Genomic DNA, 20944 nt, shown 5'->3' on the forward strand with positions numbered 1-20944 from the left:
GATATACAGATCACCCACCATTTGCAATCCCAGCTCCTCCCATTCCAGTAGCGGAGACCAATCGCCACCATGCGGCAGCGCAGTCAACATTCCCAGCGGTATCTCCGGTGCATAAGGTCGGGACGCCTTCGTTCTCTTCAAACTCCTATGCCAGCACAACCTGAGTGTCTTCTCCTCCATAGTGAAGCCTCATAACTCCAATTTCTGCTGCATGATAATGTAAGCCAGGACATGACGTTGTATGCCGTGCTCTCGTTCGTGTTCCGGCCCTCTGAAAACCCTAGCTACGTGCTGCGTGAGAACCTGAAGCTGCGCAGCCAAATAGTACAACTCAAAATCGGGGACTGCCATCCCCCCCTCAAGCTTGGGTCGTAGCAAGGTGCTACTCTACGTCGAGCGTGCCCCCAGAGGAAGTCGATTATCATCGTCCGCAGGTCCTTAAAGATCCTCTGAGGAATCCAAATGGGCAGCGTGCGGAAGTAATAAAGTAATCGTGGGAGCGCCACCATCTTCAATAGAGCTACTCTACCCAATACTGACAAAGGGAGGGAGGCCCAAAAGGACATACAGCCTCTCAGTGCTCTTATACATCGCCCAATATTACCCTCCAACAGATTTGCGACCTCGTGGTAGATGCGGACTCCTAAATAAGTGAAACAAGATGGCTCCCAGACCACCCCTATAGCACGAGGGGGGCACGGCGTGTCCGCCCTAAGCGGAAAGATGCAAGTCTTTGTCCAATTAACCTTGAGGCCCGACAACCGACCGAACTCGGATAACATATCCATCGCCCCCTCTAGAGCCTGCTCTGCATCCGCCGTATACAGCAGCAAATCGTCTGCATATAAAGATATATAGTGCGATTGCTCACCTCTTTCTATCCCCGCGTACATGACTTCTGATCTGGCGCGCGCTGCTAACGGTTCCATCGCCAGTGCGAACAACAATGGGGATAGCGAACACCCCTGTCTCGTCCCTCTGCAAACTGGATAATCCGCGGATACCAGAGTGCCCAGGCGTACCCTCGCTGCGGCCGAAGAATACAACACCTTCGTCCATCTACGAAACCCCTCGCCAAGACCAAACTTCACCAGGACTTCTTCTAAGTAGACCCACTCCAGGCTATCAAAGGCCTTCTCAATATCCACAGATAACACCGCCGGGTCACCGTCTGTGTCCGTCGACCGTCCAATATCCCAATTAGACGGCGAATATTAAGCGCTGTGTTCCTCGTAGGGATAAACCCCGTTTGGTCCCTGTGCACCAACCTGGTCATATGTGGAGCCAACCTGGTAGCTAGAATACGGCTCAATATCTTGCAATCTACTGTTAACATGGACAACGGCCTATATGACCTTACATCTGACGCCTCTCTGCCGGTTTTCAGCAATGGCACTATCAACGCCTCCCTCATCGATCTAGGCAGACACCCCAACCTGTTAGCCTCCCCATACACCACCAGTAACCTAGGCGCCAAACTGTCTACGTACTTCTGATAGAATTCAATCGGCAGGCCATCCACCCCGGGCGTTTTGTTCCTCGCCATATGTTTAATGGCCGCTCTGATCTCGGCGAGCGTGATAGGCCCTCCCAAGTCCTTAGCATCGTCGTCATCCAGCACCGGAAGCTGCATCGATTCCAAATAATCACTGATCTCCCGGGCCTCCACCCCCAGTTGGCACTCATACAACTTCGCATAATATGTTCGAAAACATTCCATCACCGCTGTCTGTGAATAAACCATCTCCCCCGACGCAGTTTTTATACTCAGGATTGGGCAGCCTCTGACTTCAGGATTAGCGAGCCTGGCCAGGAGCGTGCCCACCTTATCCCTTTCAGCATGTGCTTTGATGGCGTATTGCCTATAATCATAGCTCCGTAGCCGTTCCGTTTCAGTCGCCACCACCTCCTTGGCTTCCAATAACCGGGCTTGTAAGTCCGGTCGGTCCGGTCTACGCTGTTCCAGACCCCTCAGCTTCTCTTCCGCTCTAGCAAGCGCATCCAACACCGACGTTCGGGCATTCGAAAACCTACCCATACACACTCCTCTCACCACCACTTTCATCGCATCCCATTCAGTGGACCTACTACCAGCCGTCCCCTCATTTTCGCCAAAGTATCGGTCTATGCCCTGTTGGACCGCGTCACTAAACACTGTGTCTTCCAAGGTGTCGGGCCGAAGCCGCCATGTCGGAATCGCGGATCTCGCACGTTGCCACTGTACGTGCACCAACAAAGGATTATGATCCGAGATGGTCCTGGTCAGGTACTCCGTATGGGTGACCAATGGAGCCAGGGAACCACTGCACAGGACCGAATCGATCCTGACGTTTAGAGCATGGAGGGCCGAGAAAAAGGAATAATCCCTACTATCATGATATTGCTCCCGCCACACATCCAGCAGTCCCCACCCTTCCTGCTAATCCTTCCTGTGTGCAGCTAGTCTACGTACTGGGGAATCAACCAGTGGCGGGTGCGACCGATCCAATGCCACATCAGTTATTGAATTAAAGTCCCCTCCCAGAAGCACAGGGCCCGCCAAAAAAGAGGCCAGTGAGCACGACAGGCCATCAAAGAAGCGAGCCTGGTCAACCTTCGGGGCATATACACAGCACAAAACCACATCCCGGCCATATAACCTCCCCTCCACCGCCACATATCTACCCTCAGGATCCATCCGCTGGTTCAACATCTGGAACGGTACTCCCGCTCGAACCCATATCAGTACCCCTCTAGTGAATGCGGAATAAGTGGTTCCAAAGACCTGACCTTGCCATCTCTTCTGTAGCGCAGTGCATTCCTGTTTAGTTAAATGAGTCTCCTGCAACATTGCAATCTGAACACCCCGCCTCACTAAATAAGCATGCACTTTGTGGCGTTTGACCATAGTTCGCAGTCCTCGGACATTTCATGTTAGGCATTTCAAGTTAGGTAATGTCCCCATGATAATCCATAACGATCCAGTTCAGGTGCAGCCAGTCATTACCCACATCGCAGCAGTTGCTTCCCCCCAAAAAAATTGTAGAAAAAACTCCCCAAACCCCACTCCCCAGGACAGAGCCCAAAAAAACAGTTCCAGCCCTGATCCAAACCTTAAACTTAACACACATCAGACTAGTCCGTGGTCACCACCACAGAAGGCCTTAAGGGCCCCGAGGGGGTGAAATATCGCCGACCCAGGGCAGGCGGAGCCCGCGCCTTCCATCCCGCAATGCTAATGCCACACCCTACCTGCCAGCCCTTCTAGTACCAACTGAATAGTTCTCTGCGAGAAGTATAGTGTCACAAGTCCCATATACGAGTCAGCCATTAAAAATCCCACCAGAAGTCTGTGGGGTGACCACCGGGCCCCTTCGAGCTCTCCGCCTCCGATAATTCTTCTCCGGTCCTGCCTCCGTCCTCGCAAGAGTCCGATACAACCAGGTCACTCTCCGTTTGCGACCGTGTGATGCTCGCCGTCGCCGCCAGCGCCCCTCTTTTGTCTGCAGCCATTTGAGCTTCCCGTTTCGCTCTCTGGAGCTTATTGCGTGAGCGGATCCGTTGGGATTTCCGAACCTGAAGCGGTTTAGGCCTCTCTCGCTGACTTTTACCAGTCCTGTCCGTGCCGGCACGATACAATTCTAGCCACGAACACGCCTCATCAGGAGTCTGGAAAAATTGAGTGTTCCCATCCAGGATTATTCGCAGCTTAGCCGGGAAGAGCAATGAGTACTGGATGCCCTCCTCCCGCAGCTCCTTTTTCACTGCCAGGAAGGATGCCCTGTTCTTTTGAACTTCCTGCGTATAGTCCGGAAAGATCGTGACTCGGCTATTTTCCACCTCAAATGGGCCCAATGCTCGAGCCCTCTGGATTAACAGGTCCCGATCTTTATAGTGCAGGAGCTTCACCACCATCGGTCTGGGAGGGCGGCCGAGCGCCGGTGGGCGAGCTGGCAACCTATGTGCCCGTTCCAACGAGAAGAAGGATGAGAGGCCTTCCGGTGCCACCACCGTCCGGAACCAGTTCTCCATGTAGGCCACTGCATCTTCCCCTTCGATTTTCTCCGGCAGGCCTACGACCCGCACGTTGTTCCGTCGATTACGGCTTTCGGCATCCTCCGCTCGCCTCTCCAGCATGTCCAAATGGTGGAGAATATCCGTAATTTTATTTTCCGCGGTCACCACCGCCGGTTTCAGGTCTAAAAGCAGCTGCTCATGGTCCTTTACTTTGTCCGCCAGCTTAGCATGATCCGCCCTCAGGAGACCCAGCCCCGTGGCGACCTGCGCGATGTCCTGTTGCAGTGCCTCCTTAGTCGAGGTTATGGCCTCTAGAATAGTGTCCAGGCGCTGGTTCAACTTCTGCTCCTGCTCCATCAACAGCGGGGAAGCCCGAGCCTCACCGACCTGAGCTAGTGCGGTTGAGTCCTCCCGGCCCCGCTCCGTAATGGCTGCCCCGCCTGCAGCCGCCATCTTAGGTGCCTCTGGCGTCGTCACACGGGCACTCCCGGTCTTCTCCAAATCCCGATATCCTCTGCCCGGGGAACGTGCGCACCAACAATTATCGTGGGGGAGCACCTCTGCCGTGCCGGCAACTCAAAGAACCAGGAGTGCCAGGGCCGCCCGCTCCACTGTCCCCAGGGCCGGGACGGGGGGGTAGAGGGGGGAGGTATAAACGGGTGCGTACAAACTGTACACCAGTCCAACACTGACCTCCAGACCCCCAGCTTCACCCCACAGGTCCGTGTGGGCGCGCCCCCGTAACGCCAGTCACGCTGAAGGCGGGTCACCCCGCAGTCGGATGCCAGTCCACCCCAGCTCCGGCTCAGAGACCACCGTCCCACTCCGCCGCCATTTTCTTCTCACTCCGGGCAACACCTCAGGCTTCTTCTGTAGGGTCTCGGCGGTACATGCGGTCCCCCAAGAGCTCTCAGCTGCTCTCCGATGGTACACCAATACCTCGCAGACAAGTTGCGCCGATCAGGGGTCACCCCGGGTGTAGTTTACAGGAGAAATAGCGGGACCCTGCGCGGAGCTGCAAGCTCACGCCGCCATCCCGATCGGCGTCCAATCCACGCCCTCGAAAAATGATGGTATTTGAAGGTGATTTAAATAAAATACAATTAATAAAGTAAGGTACAATAACAGATTGTGTTGTATCCTAAAATCTGCTGAATAAAAAAGCAGTAATGTGCAGACTAGTACTGCCATGTCAACCTGGCAAGTGCAGCCACTTGCCAGGCCCTAACCTTCCCTTTTCTTACATGTGAGTCACCCCTATGGTAGGCCCAAGGTACCCCTGTGGGCAGGGTGCAGTGTATGTGAAAGGTAGGACATGCCCTTATGTGTGTGGCCTGTCCTGATAGTGAAATACTGCTAATTTCGTTTTTCACTGTTGCAAGGTTATCTGTCCCCATAGGGTAGAATGGGGAATTTGCTCAAATACAGTTTAGTATGCCTGAACTCAGAATCTAAAGATGAATCTGTTAGTAAAGGTGATTTTTACATTCTTTTTTTTTACATTCATTTTGCAACTTTTAGAAAGTAGATATTTTCTTGTTTAGCCATCCTGTGTGCCTCTGCTGGTTTTGTGTATTTACTGTCTGGTTTTGGAGTGGAAGGGGCTGGGCATGTGCATTCTGTTCGGACAGCCACTTGGGTGAGGGGGGATTTCTTTCATACCTGAATGGGCCTGGTTTGCCTTAGACAATGCTGTCCCCACCTCCTGATGAGCAGCTGAACCAGAGAGGACAGAACTGGTTTTGGCTGAGCACAGACACACTCAGCCTCCAGAGAACTAGTGATGTTTTATTTTAAAAAGAGAGGCCCAGACCCCAGACTTTTAGATCACTTCTGGGAATCAAGAGGAACCTTTGCCAAGGGGAAGAGCTGGAGAAACTGAGGAGAAGTACTGCCCCTTTCCTGTGTGCTGTCAGGGGTTGGCCTGCAGTGGCTGTTTCTGCAAAGGAAAGAACAATAACTTTGTTGTGTGCTGTATCCCCTGCTTGAGGAAGAACTCCAAGACTTGAAGTAGAGCTTGCCTCCTGTTCTGAAGTCTCAGGGTCACAAAGACTTCACCCACAGCTCACATAAACTCCCTTGCTGGGAGTTATGATTTGCCAGGAGGTGCCTGTAGCTGTTTGTGGCCTCTGGAGGTTGGTCTGGCTGTTGGGACCTGGAAAAACAATGCAACTACGAGAAGTGCAATGCAACCATACCTGATTCTGACGCATCGTCGAAGAAACAGATGCTGGGCCTGCCCGTGGCTCCTGAAATCACTGCATGCCGCAGAGTGCACCAATCTCCGAAGTCCGAGATCACCACTCCAATTCCGACGCAGGCCCTGCTGTGTCGCTGCAAGTACCAAGCATCATCCCAGATCGTCGCATCGCATAGAAGCGCCAGGTCTGTCGCATCGTTGGGGGATGAAGTAAGGAACCAACGCATCACTTCCCCACGCAGTAAGAAACAGATGCATCACCTCCTCTCCGGTAAGGAACGGACACATCACCGCTTTTGCGCAGCAGTAAGGAACCGACGCTTCAACTCCCCTGGAGTAAGGAACCGACGCATTACCTTCCCTGTGACCCTTTTTATTTGTGTGCATGACGCATCCGAGGTACTTTGTGTGAAAAGATTTGCATCTGCAATTTGCTTGGAACTGAACTATTACTACAGTTTGAAAATCATATTTGTATTACTATATTGTAGATTTTTGGCATTTTGGTCTTGCTGAGGGTTAGATGAAGAGTACTTATTTTTCTAAGCTGGTGTGTTCATTTGTAGTGTTTTCATTGTATTACTGTATGCATGCACAAATGCTTTATGTACTGCCTGTGAGATAAGCCTGTCTGCTCGTGCGGTGCTACCATGGGGGTGAGTAGGGGTTATTTTAGAAGTGTATCCCCCTTACCCTGACTGGGGTAAAAAAATAAAATCCGGAGGCAAGGGAGATACGTTTGTATAGAGTCAAGTGTCAGCCTCTGTATAGGGGTCATGAAGGGAGGGGGCAAAATAAAAAAGAATCATTTCCTTTAAAACGTACTTACAGCCGGTTGCGTCTTGTGTCGCGCTCTTCTTCTTCAGACACAGGCTCCCAGCCTGCCCTGCGGCCAATCCTGATCTTGCATGAGAGCAGCTTCAGGACTGACCTGAGCACTGCTGAAGAACCTTCATAAGTACATTGGTCTTGACCTCCAAGGTGGTAAGCTGGAGGTCAAGGACTTCGGCTGCCCTACGCATAACCATGGTGTAGGAAACCCTTTCCTCAGTGGCAGGGCCAGGGAGTGAGAGGAGACCTAACTCGGGGGGGGGGGGGGGGCGGGGGGGGGGGGGGGGTTTGGGGGGATTGTGGTTGTTTCAAGGCCGCTAGCCTCCTGCAGGTCATCATACCACTACTCATCATGATAAGGTTGGCCAATCTGATCACCCGTGTCGTAATCATTATTCAAATCTGTACTGAATATAGAATGCAGGGTGTGCTGTGGTCATCGTCGAGGCAGAACAAGTAGATGAAATGGAGCCTCTACGGTGGGCAGGGTGTGACTTTGATCGAGGTTCAACCGGCACTGACTCAATTTGGAGAGAACAATTGGGGCTTTGTCTTCTGAAAACAAAGTTGACATTGGTGCACTGGGACTTGAGTGAAACCGGAGGTGGCCCCATTATGGGATTTGAGGAACCAGCTGGATCCAAGCGTAAACCCATTGGTAGTAACCCAGGTGGAGAAACTCTCAGCTCCATGCTGCACCATATGCGCCAGAGGGAGTGTTTAAGAATCTAAAGTGTCAGAGCATGGTCTTGCGAAACTCTTTGATCTGATTAGGAGTGACATACATCCCCGGAAACTCTGGTTGTGCCGGAACAATTTAAGGCATCAGCTTCAAAATCAAATGACTTCGGGAGAGATATCAAGATATATGATGCCAATCCCATGCATTCTCATAGGAGTGTGAGTGGAAGGAAGGATTTGGATCTAGAGGAAAATCGACCCCTGGAATGACTCCAGCAACTTTTGAATCTCGAACAGAACCGCACTTTCAACTTGAACCGGTCTCGTCATGGATTCTTCCGGTGCTCGACGGTGTCGTTTTTCGCGCCTGGTCTCATAGGGCCTTCGGGTTCCTTGATGCACAGTCCCTTCAGGCCTTAGATATGTGGCTCAACCCTAAGCACCACAGGCAAATTTGTTGAGGATATGTCACAGAGATTTGTCTTGCTACACCAATCGCTAAGCTGATGAATCAATGTGCTGGCTCAGAGTGGGAACAATATTAAGCATTTCTTTTTATGAGAACATCTAGATCACACACTTTTTTGTGAGGATATCATCAGTGGCACAACCATAAACAGATGATTTACCGACATAACGTTCTTCTACTCTTGCCCAATTTATATTCGATACGACAGGGCTGATGTTTTGAGAGGGTTCAAGTTCCCACTTGAGCGCACAAATACACCCATCTTAACCGATACAATAAAAGAGACGGATATGCCTTGCAAAGCAACCGGTAATAGAGTAGCCTATTTGGGCACCTGAACAGGATTGTTTATGATAATAGTAAAAAAAATTATATCCACTATAGGCAGTGTGTTCATTTGCTTATCGTTGACTAGATGTAGCTCATACATGTTGTTTCTCAAACCAGACTGCACAATATGGTCAGGTAGGATCACTTACATTCGACCTGAACAAAATTCTCAGTTTACCTCTCAAGAGACTTCCTGAGGCAATAATTCCAGTCTAAATTTACCTAACTCTCTCTCCCATATGTTTAATAAACAAGACTTCAAACTCTAGAAGGAAACAGGTGTATTCAGAAAATTAAAGCATTTGTGCAACACTTCATGTCCACCTACTGGCTTTGCTGCTCTATCATACCTAGCTTTTGACCTCCAATTGATGAAAGAGTATAAATTGTAAGCCAAAACATGCTTGTACGGGGTTTCTCTATTGTACATTTCCAGCCTAGTAATCTGTAGTGCACAAGTGAGTCCTACACTAACACACTAACACACTCACAAAATACAGATTATACATGAACAACAACAAGTGACCTCCATAAAAAATTTAATGGGTGCGTGTCTTCCTGATGGACTAAAGGTCATGTCAGGTAATGGCTAAAAATATATATTTAGAAATATAAACTGACAGTTTCCATGTACATTCTAAGACCTATAAGTTGGAATCACAGAATGGAGACAATTGAACATATTTACACCTTTGCTGCATCAGAAACTGTGTCCCAATTGCCGCCACTCAAAGAGAAGTTTCCACTTCCTATTCGAATGAGGATTTCTTCGGGTGTATCATTGGGTCCGTTTGCAAAAGGTGTGTACCTGAGAAAAGAATAAACAAATAAATTCATGAAATAGTAAACAAGAACAAAAAAAATAACATCGCCACTGAAATTAAAGCAGAAAAAGTTACATATTTAAATATTTGGGTAGGTAAGGGAAGTGAGGCAAAAGTACAACGTGATTTGTTCAGGGTGGCACACTTTAGACAAGTGAGTAGGCTGCAATTTAAATTCAAGTTTCTTGGTTATAAAATCTTCAATTGATTTTCTGGACCACATCCCTCCCAGGATATTGTATGTATAGCATGTAGGGACCTAAACTGTCCATAACTGCTTTTACATGTGAGAAAACATGTAAATAAGTTATGAAAGTCACCTTTATGTACACTAGCTATTATAAAGTATGATTTTATACACAGGTTGAGAATAATTCATTAAGCCTCATGAAACAAATCATCGAATTCATCAGATGTATAAGGCACTAAAGGGGGTCCATTTACATGTTGAAGAGCAAAGTGTTTTTAGCTTCAACTTTCATTGAAGAGCTATTGAAAACTGTGCCACATAAGCACGAAAATCGTTTATTTTCCTGACAATTTATGTTACACACATTTAATAGTAACAACATTATTGTTCAAACTATCAAAAACACAGTAAATGCCTTACCATGGTGTGTAAATAACATGCAAACGATAAATGTGCAGTAAAACAATTCGCAAACTGTTGCCATTGTGCAGAGATAAGCTTCATAAAAGGTAAAACCTGCAGCGAAATATTCTGCATAAAGCGATGCGAGCGACAAGGACCTTACTGCCTAATGAAAATTATCCCACGCACACCAAGAACTGCATACAACTTTGCAGAGTATGCAAATTCAACAACTACAGGGAAATAGTACGAGGGTGCTGGTGTCCACCCACTTCTGCAGACTACTGAACAAATATACAACCCCCACCCCAAGCAGTCTAATTTTAAACTCATCGATGTGGCAATTCTGTAATCGCGTCAGATTTTCTACTTTAACTAGCCCACCTTCTGAACATGGTGACGAGATCAAATCAACCCAAAAACATCATATAAAAAAAAAATCAGGACAAAAGCGTGGGGAGAGGAATAAAATAGGCATACCAATATCAGAAAAGTAAATTTAAGGGTAAGGAATATGTGAATTGTGTTACAAAAAAACAAAAACAAGGCATTTTTTTAATCGTCAACAGTGCTCTCCATCTGTAGAGCACTAAAATACAATAAAAACTAACATTGAAAAAAGCTAAATTATTAGTTTGATAATCATGAAAAATAACGGTAAAAATAATGTTCTAGGAACCCTAATTTTTTTACTGCGAGAGTAGTCTTACATCCTTCCAAATAGTGTGCACTGCAAATGCTGTGAATTTGGCCAAAAGACTGGAAGTTATGAATTCAGGTAACATAATACCATACTATGTAGCCAACTAGAATTTACTAGGTGTAGTGCATGATACATGTTGGAAACGACCATGTTTTGCTCGTAATTCACCCATATTTCTGTCTTCAGGACCTTAATATTTTGCGGAACCCGGCTTTGTTGGCATTAGGACTCTGCGCACTTGACTCATGCTAACCAGGGGTAAAGTGCTTATGCTCTTTCTCAAAACATTGTAAAGCTGCAGCACTCATTGTGCCACCAAATAAAGTAGCACAATAGAACATGTCTCAGGCCTACCACTGTGTAGTGTCGTAGTGCCTGACCCTGGGTTCAGACAGGACAGGCAACTTGACCGGAAATAGGAACAGGAAAGAGTTCTAGTTTGTGAGCCAGTTAGTTGCTGGCAGGCAATAAAGCAAGACATACCTACCAACACTCCGACTCCAGAGTCATTCTTCCAGGGGTAAAGCGCGACACTGGCGACGAGGGTGGGATGCAAATATTCCCACACAGTCCCGCTACCCCGCCGGAAGCAGCCGGCCCGACCAGGGAGTCCGCAGCCATCGCCGTGCGAGAGCGCGAAAGAAGCGCGAAAATTCAAAATCGGCGCTGAGACTGCAGGAGCCAAAAGAACAGCAGCCGTCAACACACACGGCACCGAAGCGAGAACCGAGCGTGCACAAGAGGCGCATGACGCGCGTGGCCACGCGGCGGTACACATACTCGAGCGAGCGCGTCGCTGAAGACGCAGCAAACCCAACTCTGAGGCAAAATACATCGACGAGAGCGGCAGAACGCTGGGGTGAGTCCTGAAGAGGCCGAGTGAAAGCGAGTGAAAGGCAAAGTGGTGAAGCCCAGACCCGAGTGGTAGCGTCCCACACGGCGGCCATTACTAGGTCAGGCGCCGGTCATTGGGTAACCCACGAAGCAACGACGGCGGCCATCTTTAAACCAGGCAAAAAAACCCTGCAAATAGTCGAAAGCCTGCAGAAACAAGCGGGAAAGCGCCAAGAACATACCTAAAATTACCAGATCTCTACACTAATGAGTGGGAAGACACAAGCACCCCTACAATAAAAAGTGGGAAGGCACAAATTAAGGAAATCACGCACCACATCAAATAGTCAGCAACATACAACAGAAACCTGCTGAAAACCTAAAGACATTAATAATCTTCAACCAATAGAAAGCCATTACAAAGACGTGATGTCTCTCCTGCCCACCAGCAGCACGACTGATGGAAACGCCACAGCTGACCCAGCACCTCAAGCCGCCACAACCACGACGCCCCATGGACCCATAGGAGCGTCGTTTATGCGACAACCGCAACCACTGACACTAACACCAGGCAACACCATGGGACCTGCCTGGAAAAACTGGAGTGAAGACTTTGAGGACTACATGGTTGGCTCGGCAGTACAAGACCCCAAACAAAAACTGGTGGCCCTAAGAAACCTCATAGGCCAAGACATAGCACAATTCATCAAGGACCTACCCAACGCAGCGACCGCAACCTATGAAGACGTCAAAGGAATTCTTGACAGGCGATTCCTCCACAAACGCAATGTCGACTACGAGCGACACGTGTTCTTTCAAGTAACCCAAGAGGCAGACGAGTGCATGAGCGACTTCATCATTTGCATCAAAAAGATGGCAAAACACTGCGAATTCGACAACTTCAAAGCGGAAGACGCATTACGCCTCCGCATCATTGATGGATGCACATCAGAATCGCTGCGCCGAAGACTCCTGAAGAAACCATACTCTCTGGAGAAGATCGAAGAACTGACCAGAATCAATGACCAGGCAGAGAATTACGCCAAGCGCATGGGCACTCTCAAACTGGACCGGAAAGAGCACGCTCTCCAGATACAAGCACACAAAACATCCAGGCCTGATACGAGCTCTCGCGACTCCCACAAGCCCAAACACTACTCCCGGAAATCCTCATCCCGCCGAGACTCAAGACAAGACAAGCCATCAAAATCATCACCCGCATGCTACAGGTGTGGTCAAGAATATCCGCACTCAGGACAATGCACGGCCATCGGACAACGATGTCACCGCTGCGGGAGAGACAACCATTTCGAAGTGGCGTGCCAAGCCCGAAAATCCACACGGAAATCATCGCCCCTGCGCCGTGGCACCAGGCACCACGCCCACGCCATAAGAGGACAAGAAGACCGCTCATCCAGCTCATCGAGGTCCAGCTGTCACTCAGTGAGTCCATACCACGCCAGAGATCGATCTGCGAGTTCTCATCACTCACGACACCAAACCGTGAGTTCGCACAGGTCGCACAGGCCCACTTCCAGTGACTCCTCCTCGCACACACACACGTCACAAGACAGCGATGAATTCATCTGCATGGTCTCGGATCCAGATCGCCTGAAACGATACCCCAAGCTCGATATCCTGATCGGTGACCACCCGGCAAAATTTGTGCTAGACTCAGGCGCCTCACTCAACTACATTTGTGTGTTGGAATACCACAGCATGAAGCAAAGACCCAAACTGGAGCCAGCAGCGGTCCGCATCTTCACATGGATGTCACGGAAACCCCTCAAGTGCCTGGGTCGGTTCCTTACAACCTTGAGTGCGAACACTTCCACTTATTCATCTATGGAAAGCACTTTACGATTATCACGGATCATCAGGCTCTCATCACGATTTTCGGAAACCCAAACGCCAAGATGCCACCTCGCATCGAACGCTGGGGACTGCGTCTCCAAGATTACATCTATTCAATTATCCACAAACCTGGTAAAGCCGAAAATCCGGCTGACTTCATGTCTCGCCATCCGCTGGACACCATGGCCCCAGCCCACTCAGTAGCTGATGACTACATCCACTTTGTCGTCGATGCAGCATGTCCACCCACTGTTCCTCTTGCAGCCATCCAAGATGCTTCCGCCAGTGACCCTCTGCTCCAGGCTGTCATGACCCGGGTCCGCTCCAACTCCTGGCGTCACCTGAAAAGCACGTCGCAAGAGTCAGATCAACTCCTCCACGACCTAGCTCGATTCCAGCGGGTTCATGACGAACTTTCTATCAGCGACTCTGGTCTTCTTCTGCGAGGGGGAAGGATCGTGATCCCACACAAGCTACGCCAAGGAGTCATTAACCTGGCACATGAAGGCCACCGAGGGATAAATGCCACCAAGAAAGCGTTGAGGGAACGGGTGTGGTTCCCCACAATGGACCAGATGGTGGAGACAACACTAAGAGACTGCATGACCTGTCAACTCGTCAGCAAAGATGAACCCCCAGCTCCTCTCCACATGTCCGAGCTACCAGATGGAGTTTGGCAGCAAGTCGCAGTCGACTTCTTTGGACCGTTACAATCAGGACAATACATTGTAGTCATAATGGACGAGTACTCGAGATTCCCGTTCGCACACCTGATATCATCGACAAGAGCCACGGCACTCATTCCAATCCTGGATGAAATCTTTGCTGCATGGGGCATTCCCCTCCGAGTCAAATCAGATAATGGTCCCCCATTCAATAGTCAAGACTTTACAGACTTTGCGACGCACCTTAACTTCAAGCACCAAAAGATTACCCCCCTATGGCCTCAAGCCAATGGCATGGTGGAGCGATTCATGGGGACCCTAAAAAGGGCGATCCAGCAAGCTGAATTAACACACCGAGACATACAACAAACCTTGAATGAAGTACTAAGGGCATACCGAACCACTCCACATAACACCACGAATCAGTGCCCGGCCACCCTTATGTTGGGGAGAACCCCCCGTACCCGGCTGCCCACGACAAGCACCACCTCGCAACCTCGAGCAATCACTGTTGACCACACAACTCTAGTCAACATAGATCGTGAAAATAAACTCAAAATGAAGACATACGCCGATCGGCGCAGACACGCCAAAGACTCCAAGATACAAGAAGGAGACTGGGTGATAGTCCGAAAGGATCGACGAGCAAAAGCAGACAGTCGATATCTGGACGTTCCCCTGCAGGTCAGCAAGAGAAAAGGGACAATGGTCACCGCAAAAGCTGACAACAAGCAAATAACACGAAATATATCATATTTCAAAAGGTGCAGCGCACACAATCACCAGAGAGCCTCCTCGAGTCAAGCCTCCAGTGAGTCACCAAGTCAGAGTGACAATGCGGACCAGGATAACCACAGCCCTCCGCGAACTGCTGCTAACACCGATTCTCACCGCAGTCGAGCGACAGAACGAGAGAGCCGCCCCAGGCGCATGACGAGGAGACCCCGACGCCTAGTCGAAGAAATGTGAGGTATGAGAGACTCTGTACAAACGGGGGAGATGTAGTGTCGTAGTGCCTGACCCTGGGTTCAGACAGGACAGGCAACTCGACCGGAAATAGGAACAGGAAAGAGTTCTAGTTTGTGAGCCAGTTAGTTGCTGGCTGGCAATAAAGCAAGACGTACCTACCAACACTCCGACTCCAGAGTTATTCTTCCAGGGGTAAAGCGCGACACACTGCAGCCTGTAGTGCAGTTTTAAAACTGCCATTATGGCCTGGCAAAATAAAGCTTATGCCAACACTAAACATTCATTTTTAATATTTATAACTCACCCCTGGGTAGGCCCTAAATTCTCACAGAGCAGGATGCATGTTATTTAAAAAAAATAGCACATGTATATTTTCGAGTTGTGTAACTGTCCTGGCAGTGAAAAATCTCCAAAGTCGTTTTTCAATGCGGCAAAGCAGGACTTCCGTATGTATACCTTATTACATTCACTAAGTGTTAACATTCCGCTTGAGAACAACTAAAGAAGTAGCATGCTGCTTACCTTGTAAAAATCTATTTGTAGCGTGAAGTGCTGCAGATTCACATGCAATGCACACTCCTGCCTTTTACTTGTTTTCCTCGAAGAAGTCCTTTATTGCTGATGTGAAGATGAGACTCCTCTTTAAGAATGCACATGTTCAAAGGAACAATTGATAAATCACTCTCCTCTCCAACCCTCCCCTCCCTCACATAATGACAAGTGAGGATGGTGCTTATGTACACATTGAAAAATTAAGCATTATATGTGCAAGAATAAAATATATGTACATACTTGTATTTGCAATGTAAAATATGTGAAATCTGACACCAGTGAATGCTAGACACTCCTGTAAGGGGCGCATGCGCAACCTGGCATGTGGAACAATTGCTATAAAAGATGCCTTCATGCCCAGAAGGCCCATCACTGTTCTGACTGGTTGCGATGATGTGGCTGAAAATCAGCCAATTGGTTCTAAAGATTGAGAATCCTCTATGCATTGGGGTATGTTTGGCTGAGACAGAAATGGGGATCGCTCCCAGATAAATGTACATTGATACTTGTATAGCGCACTAGGGCTATATCTGGGTAGGTTTTACTTGGGATTTGGTGACCGATTGTGAAACCCAATTTATGTAACAGATTGATGGTAGTCTGTGTGTCCTGCAGGCATTTCTGTATGCCTGGACTCTTTATCATCCAATTGTCCAGATATGGAAAGACATGAATGTTGCGTCTTCTCAGATGGGCCGCCACAAGTGCTAGACATGAATTGGTATATGAAAGTATGCATCCTCCAGGTCGAGTGCTGCCATTAAGTTGTCTTCCTGAAGTCCTGTATTGTCACCATGCGAAAGTGTTCTGACAGAATATAACGATTGAGGGGCTGTAGGTCTAGTATCGGCCTGAACGCCACATCCTTTTAGGGTATCAGAAAGCAGAGGGAATATAGAGCTTTGCCATGGTGAGTGTTTGGAACAGGCTCTGGGGCGCCTTTCAACAAGAGTGCTTTTACCTCCTCTTTGAGAAGATGAAGATGTTGGGGGTCTACTGTGGCTAAAGCAGTGTGAACTAACTACGTGTCTGATAGCAAAAGCTGGACAATACAGAAAAATGATAAACTTATATTGTGTCTAAGTGATAAGACAATGGGTATTCCTTCTCCGTGGGAAAAATATACCCATCAGTTGTCGATCAATACCGCCCTGTTCATCATCTGGGAATGCTTCACACCAAGAAGGTAAGAGTTGTTTTTCTACCCACTGAGGATAGGAAAGGTGTGTACAACCTATCTGACCAAAAAGGCCCAGTGTGAACTGTGGTGTATCTAGGTGTAAATTGACAACTGTAGAGCAGTGCAAAGAATATAGTAAAGTGAAAAAGTGCTAAATGTGACTAAAATTGGATAGTAAATAGGGAAAAGACCATTTTAATGAAGCACCTCTTAACTCCCAAGGTAATAAAAAGAAGCGACAATGTAGTAGTTTTAACAAATAACTACTACTTAGTTTGTGAGGTCGACATGTTTCTGTAGACTATGTGGATCACAAGAGGTATCCTGCTGCTTCATCAGGACCATTATCGCTACTGCTCAAGGTGCTAGTGAAGAAATAAAACAAATTGTTTTCACCTGGGTATTGTGTGTATCATCATTCTCCTCGCTTTTTGGAGTACCCCAAGATAAAAGTGGGCGGGAACATACAAACAGACACATAGAGAGACAAACAACCAAAATGTTGTATATAAGTTTGGTTATAATTCACACAGTAATCAAATATAAGAGGGTTCTTCTGTTGTACTCTAGTGCATGCAGAGATTGCACATGTACTCTCTGATAGGTAGAGTATAAGCTCTCACTTACCTCACTGGTAGGAGAGAAAAACCCCACCTCACCTGTTTCAGTTTGTTCGGTGCCCATGTCATATGTGCAAGTCCTGCCATCGGACAGTGAACCCACATCTACATGTGAACTGAAACTGAAACACGGCATGACCTCTCTTGTGTATTTATTTATTATTTATTTTGTCAATTTGTAGGGCGCGACAGCTACCCAAGAAGGGTTTCCCGGCGCCTAGACACAGCTAGAACGAAAAGACAAAAACGGAGGGAGGATTTGAGTGGTTATTGTTCGTACAGCCAGGTCTTTACAAGCTTTCTGAAACTATGGTAGTTATCTTCCTTCCGAATGTTTGGAGGAAGCGAGTTCCACAGGGACGGTCCAAGATAGGCAAAGGATCTGCCCCCTGATCTTGCACGTTTGAACCTTGGTATACAGAACCATGCTGCTGTCTGGGACCGGAGGTTTCTCTTTGGTGTGTAGAGGCAAGCAAGGGATTGGAGGTATTTTGGGGCTCCTCCAGTTTTTATTTTGAACATGTAGTTCAAGGCCTTGAAGCGAACTCTGTTCTCTATCCTGAGCCAATGAAGGTCCCGGCGGTGGTTCGAGACTCCAGCGTTCCTGGGAATCTTGCACAGGAGTCTGACCGCGGCGTTTTGTGCCACTTGCAGGCGTCCAATGACAGATTTATTTGCGCCTAAGTATAGGATGTTGCCGTAGTCAAGCCTTGATGTGATAAGGGCATTGACTACGGTCTTCTGTGTTGACAAAGGCAACATCCACAGGATTTTCCTCAACCATCTGGTTATGGTGAGGCACAATCCAGTAACTTTGCTGGCCTGCTTATCCATGGATAAGGCGTTGTCTAGTACAAAACCCAGATTACGAGCATGGGACACCGGGGTAGGAAGGATGCCCATCTGTTCTGGCCAATGCGCGGGGTTCCAGAGTTCTTTGTCTTTTCCCAAAATCAGAATTTCCGTCTTGTCCCCGTTCAGTTTTAACTGGTTTGCTGTCATCCAGTTCAGTATTTTTAGTAGTCCTTCCTTGAGTAGCGACGGGGAGTGGGGACAAGAGTTAGACAGGGAAAAAATGATTTGGGTGTCATCGGCGTAGTTCATGAGCGTTAGCCCTAGCTTCTCAACAAGTTCTACCAATGGTTTGAGATAAATATTAAAAAACAGAGGGCTCAGGATGGACCCCTGTGGCACTCCATGAGCTGCAGGTAAGGAGTCTGACTCGGCCTGTGCTGATGCGATCTGAAAGGTTCTGTTAGCCAGAAAGGATTTAATCCATTCCAGAGCCTTTCCTCTTATGCCATTTGTGTGTAGTTCTCTAAGGAGCGTTTCGTGGGAGATGGTATCGAACGCCGCACTTAGATCCAATAGCACAAGTGCTACCGTTTGGCCTTGGTCAAGGAGTTGTCGGATATTTTCAGTGACACCTAACAGGGCGGTCTCCGTCGAGAACCCAGCCCTGAAACCAGATTGCGAAGGGTGGAGTAAACAGTTTTCTTCTGCAAAAGTGGCTAGCGTGGAGTGTACGTGTCTCTCGAGGCACTTAGAGAAAGCAGGAAGCAGAGATATAGGCCTATAGTTGGCCAGTGTTTCTGGGTTTGCATTTGGCTTTTTCAAGAGGGGTGTCACCATGGCGTGCTTCCATAAGGCCGGGACAGTGGCGAGGTCGAGGGACAAATTTAAAAGGTTGGCAATGATATTCAGGGACTGCTCATCCAATTGTTTAATAATTTTAATAGGGATGGGGTCCCTAGGGGAACCAGATTTGACAGATTTTAGGATTCCTTTGAGATTCTCTAGTGAGAGATTCGGCCAGGATTCCAGCAGGTTTTTGTCATCACGGAATTCATTACCAGCTATGTTTAGTGAGGTGGGATGTAAGAATGTATTCCTGATGTCTTTAAGTTTTTCCCATTTGCAAATCAGAAACACTATATGGATACACTTTGTTAAATGCTATTGTCGATAGAAATGATAAAAGGAATGTTACCGCTTTTAAAGAAAGGTGAATGTGCTGGGACACAATGGATATGTTCCCCCGGCAATAGTGAGAACTAAAGAGAATTTTTAAATTTTGTTTCCCTACTCGAACTGTTTGTTTGTTTTTTTCGTGAGAATACATCCGTTTTTCCACGCACTATTCGAAGACTAACTTCATCACTAGTACTGCCGGGGCTTTGTCTCAACACGTAGACACTTCTTTCATTTCCAAAAACTTTATTAGGGTCATACACAGGTCGCCCACATGAAAGAAGGACTTCAATTCCCATCTATACCTATGATACGTCAATTACGTAGCGCATGAATGCGGATATATGCGCATGGTGTGCTCCAGGTCGGTACCTTCCCAAGACAGCCCAGAAGGACGTCATGAGTTCCGACTGGAAGGTAAGCCCGCACTGTAGATGAGAAATGAGTGCTCGTTAAAGCCCCCTTTCTTTTATTCAACTCCGAATACATTGCACAAGATGATCCCACCCTCAGTTGCAATATCCTCTTGTCCCTCATCTCAGATATGGACTTGATGTTGCTAATCTGGTGAGAATTATGCCGCTGCCGCCATCTCCATGTTATGAGCTAGGCGTCAGTCGCATTGAGTCTGTAGAGTTTTCTTGTTGGAACAGGCCACAGGCAGTGCAGTCTTGTTTGTTGTGCTCAGGAGACAAGCAGGCAGAGGTGGAGTTGGAAGATGTCCTACTGATTTGTGTAGGCATACTTTACCCTGCAACGGAGGCACTTCCCAAAGAGTCTGTTTTTACCGTCCATTACCCAAAGCTGAGCATTCTTGTTGTAAAATGAAAAGTTCAGAAGCAAGGTAAGTTAAGCGTCTTTATTCTGTCACCCACTCTCCGCAGATGATCACAAAACCAACATTCCAATGTGAACTCCCATGGAACATTCCAAACGCAGGGTAAGGCGGGGAGGGGGGGAAGGTACCAAGAGTAGAGGGAAGAAGGAAACAGTAAGGGGAAAAGAGAAAGGAGATTACAACAATTCTCAGCAGTAGGAAGGAGTATACAAGGTGAAGCTGCCTCAATCAGTGAAACAAAGAAGATCGCCTGGACATGAATATGAATGGCTGACGAAGCCAAGGTAGAGTAGGATTCTCGTGACAAAGAGTAAAGGTGCACTGAGTCCATATCATGCTCACAGGCTGCTAGAGTTGCACAGAGCTCTGGTGCAATCTGTGTGAACCTGCAGGTGGAAAAATATCAATCTAACAATGGTCCCCTTGAACATGCACATCCTCAAAGAGGAGGAGTCTGTACGTTAAGAAATCTGCGGCTAGAATAGTCTCTACCAGATACATCGTTACCGAAGGTAAGTAACTCGTCCAACTGCCACAATTATCTACAGCAATAAGAAATGAAACTGTTGTGTTGATTAGTTTTATTATGTTTATTTTCAAGTTAAAATACATTGCATTGTGAAATGTATTATAAATTACACAGACTTTATTCAACTGCACTAGGCAGATTGGATCACATATATATTGGGAGAAGACATTCGGTGGAATACTGTCAATTACGAATTTAGTTGAGCTAGTTAGTTGAAAATGATTGTTCCTTTTGTCTGGTGATAAATATGCTTTGTGATTGATGTAGGTCTGAATAATTCGGAATTTGGCGTTCTTTGGTATTTGG

At 47.7% G+C, this 20944-nt stretch overlaps 1 protein-coding gene across 2 annotated transcripts in view; it reads right to left on the reverse strand.

Moving 5' to 3' along the window:
• Positions 1-20944, reverse strand: part of RPS6KA6 (ribosomal protein S6 kinase A6) — a 600906-nt gene that overhangs the window by 21176 nt on the left and 558786 nt on the right. For both annotated transcript variants that reach the window (XM_086918765.1, XM_086918766.1), the window contains one exon: positions 9198-9315. In XM_086918765.1, coding sequence (XP_086774891.1) covers positions 9198-9315 — 118 coding nt within the window. The remainder of the gene's footprint in view (positions 1-9197; positions 9316-20944) is intronic.

Source organism: Lissotriton vulgaris, chromosome 4_1 (assembly GCF_964263255.1).
Source record: "Lissotriton vulgaris chromosome 4_1, aLisVul1.2, whole genome shotgun sequence".
Classification (NCBI taxonomy): domain Eukaryota; kingdom Metazoa; phylum Chordata; class Amphibia; order Caudata; family Salamandridae; genus Lissotriton; species Lissotriton vulgaris.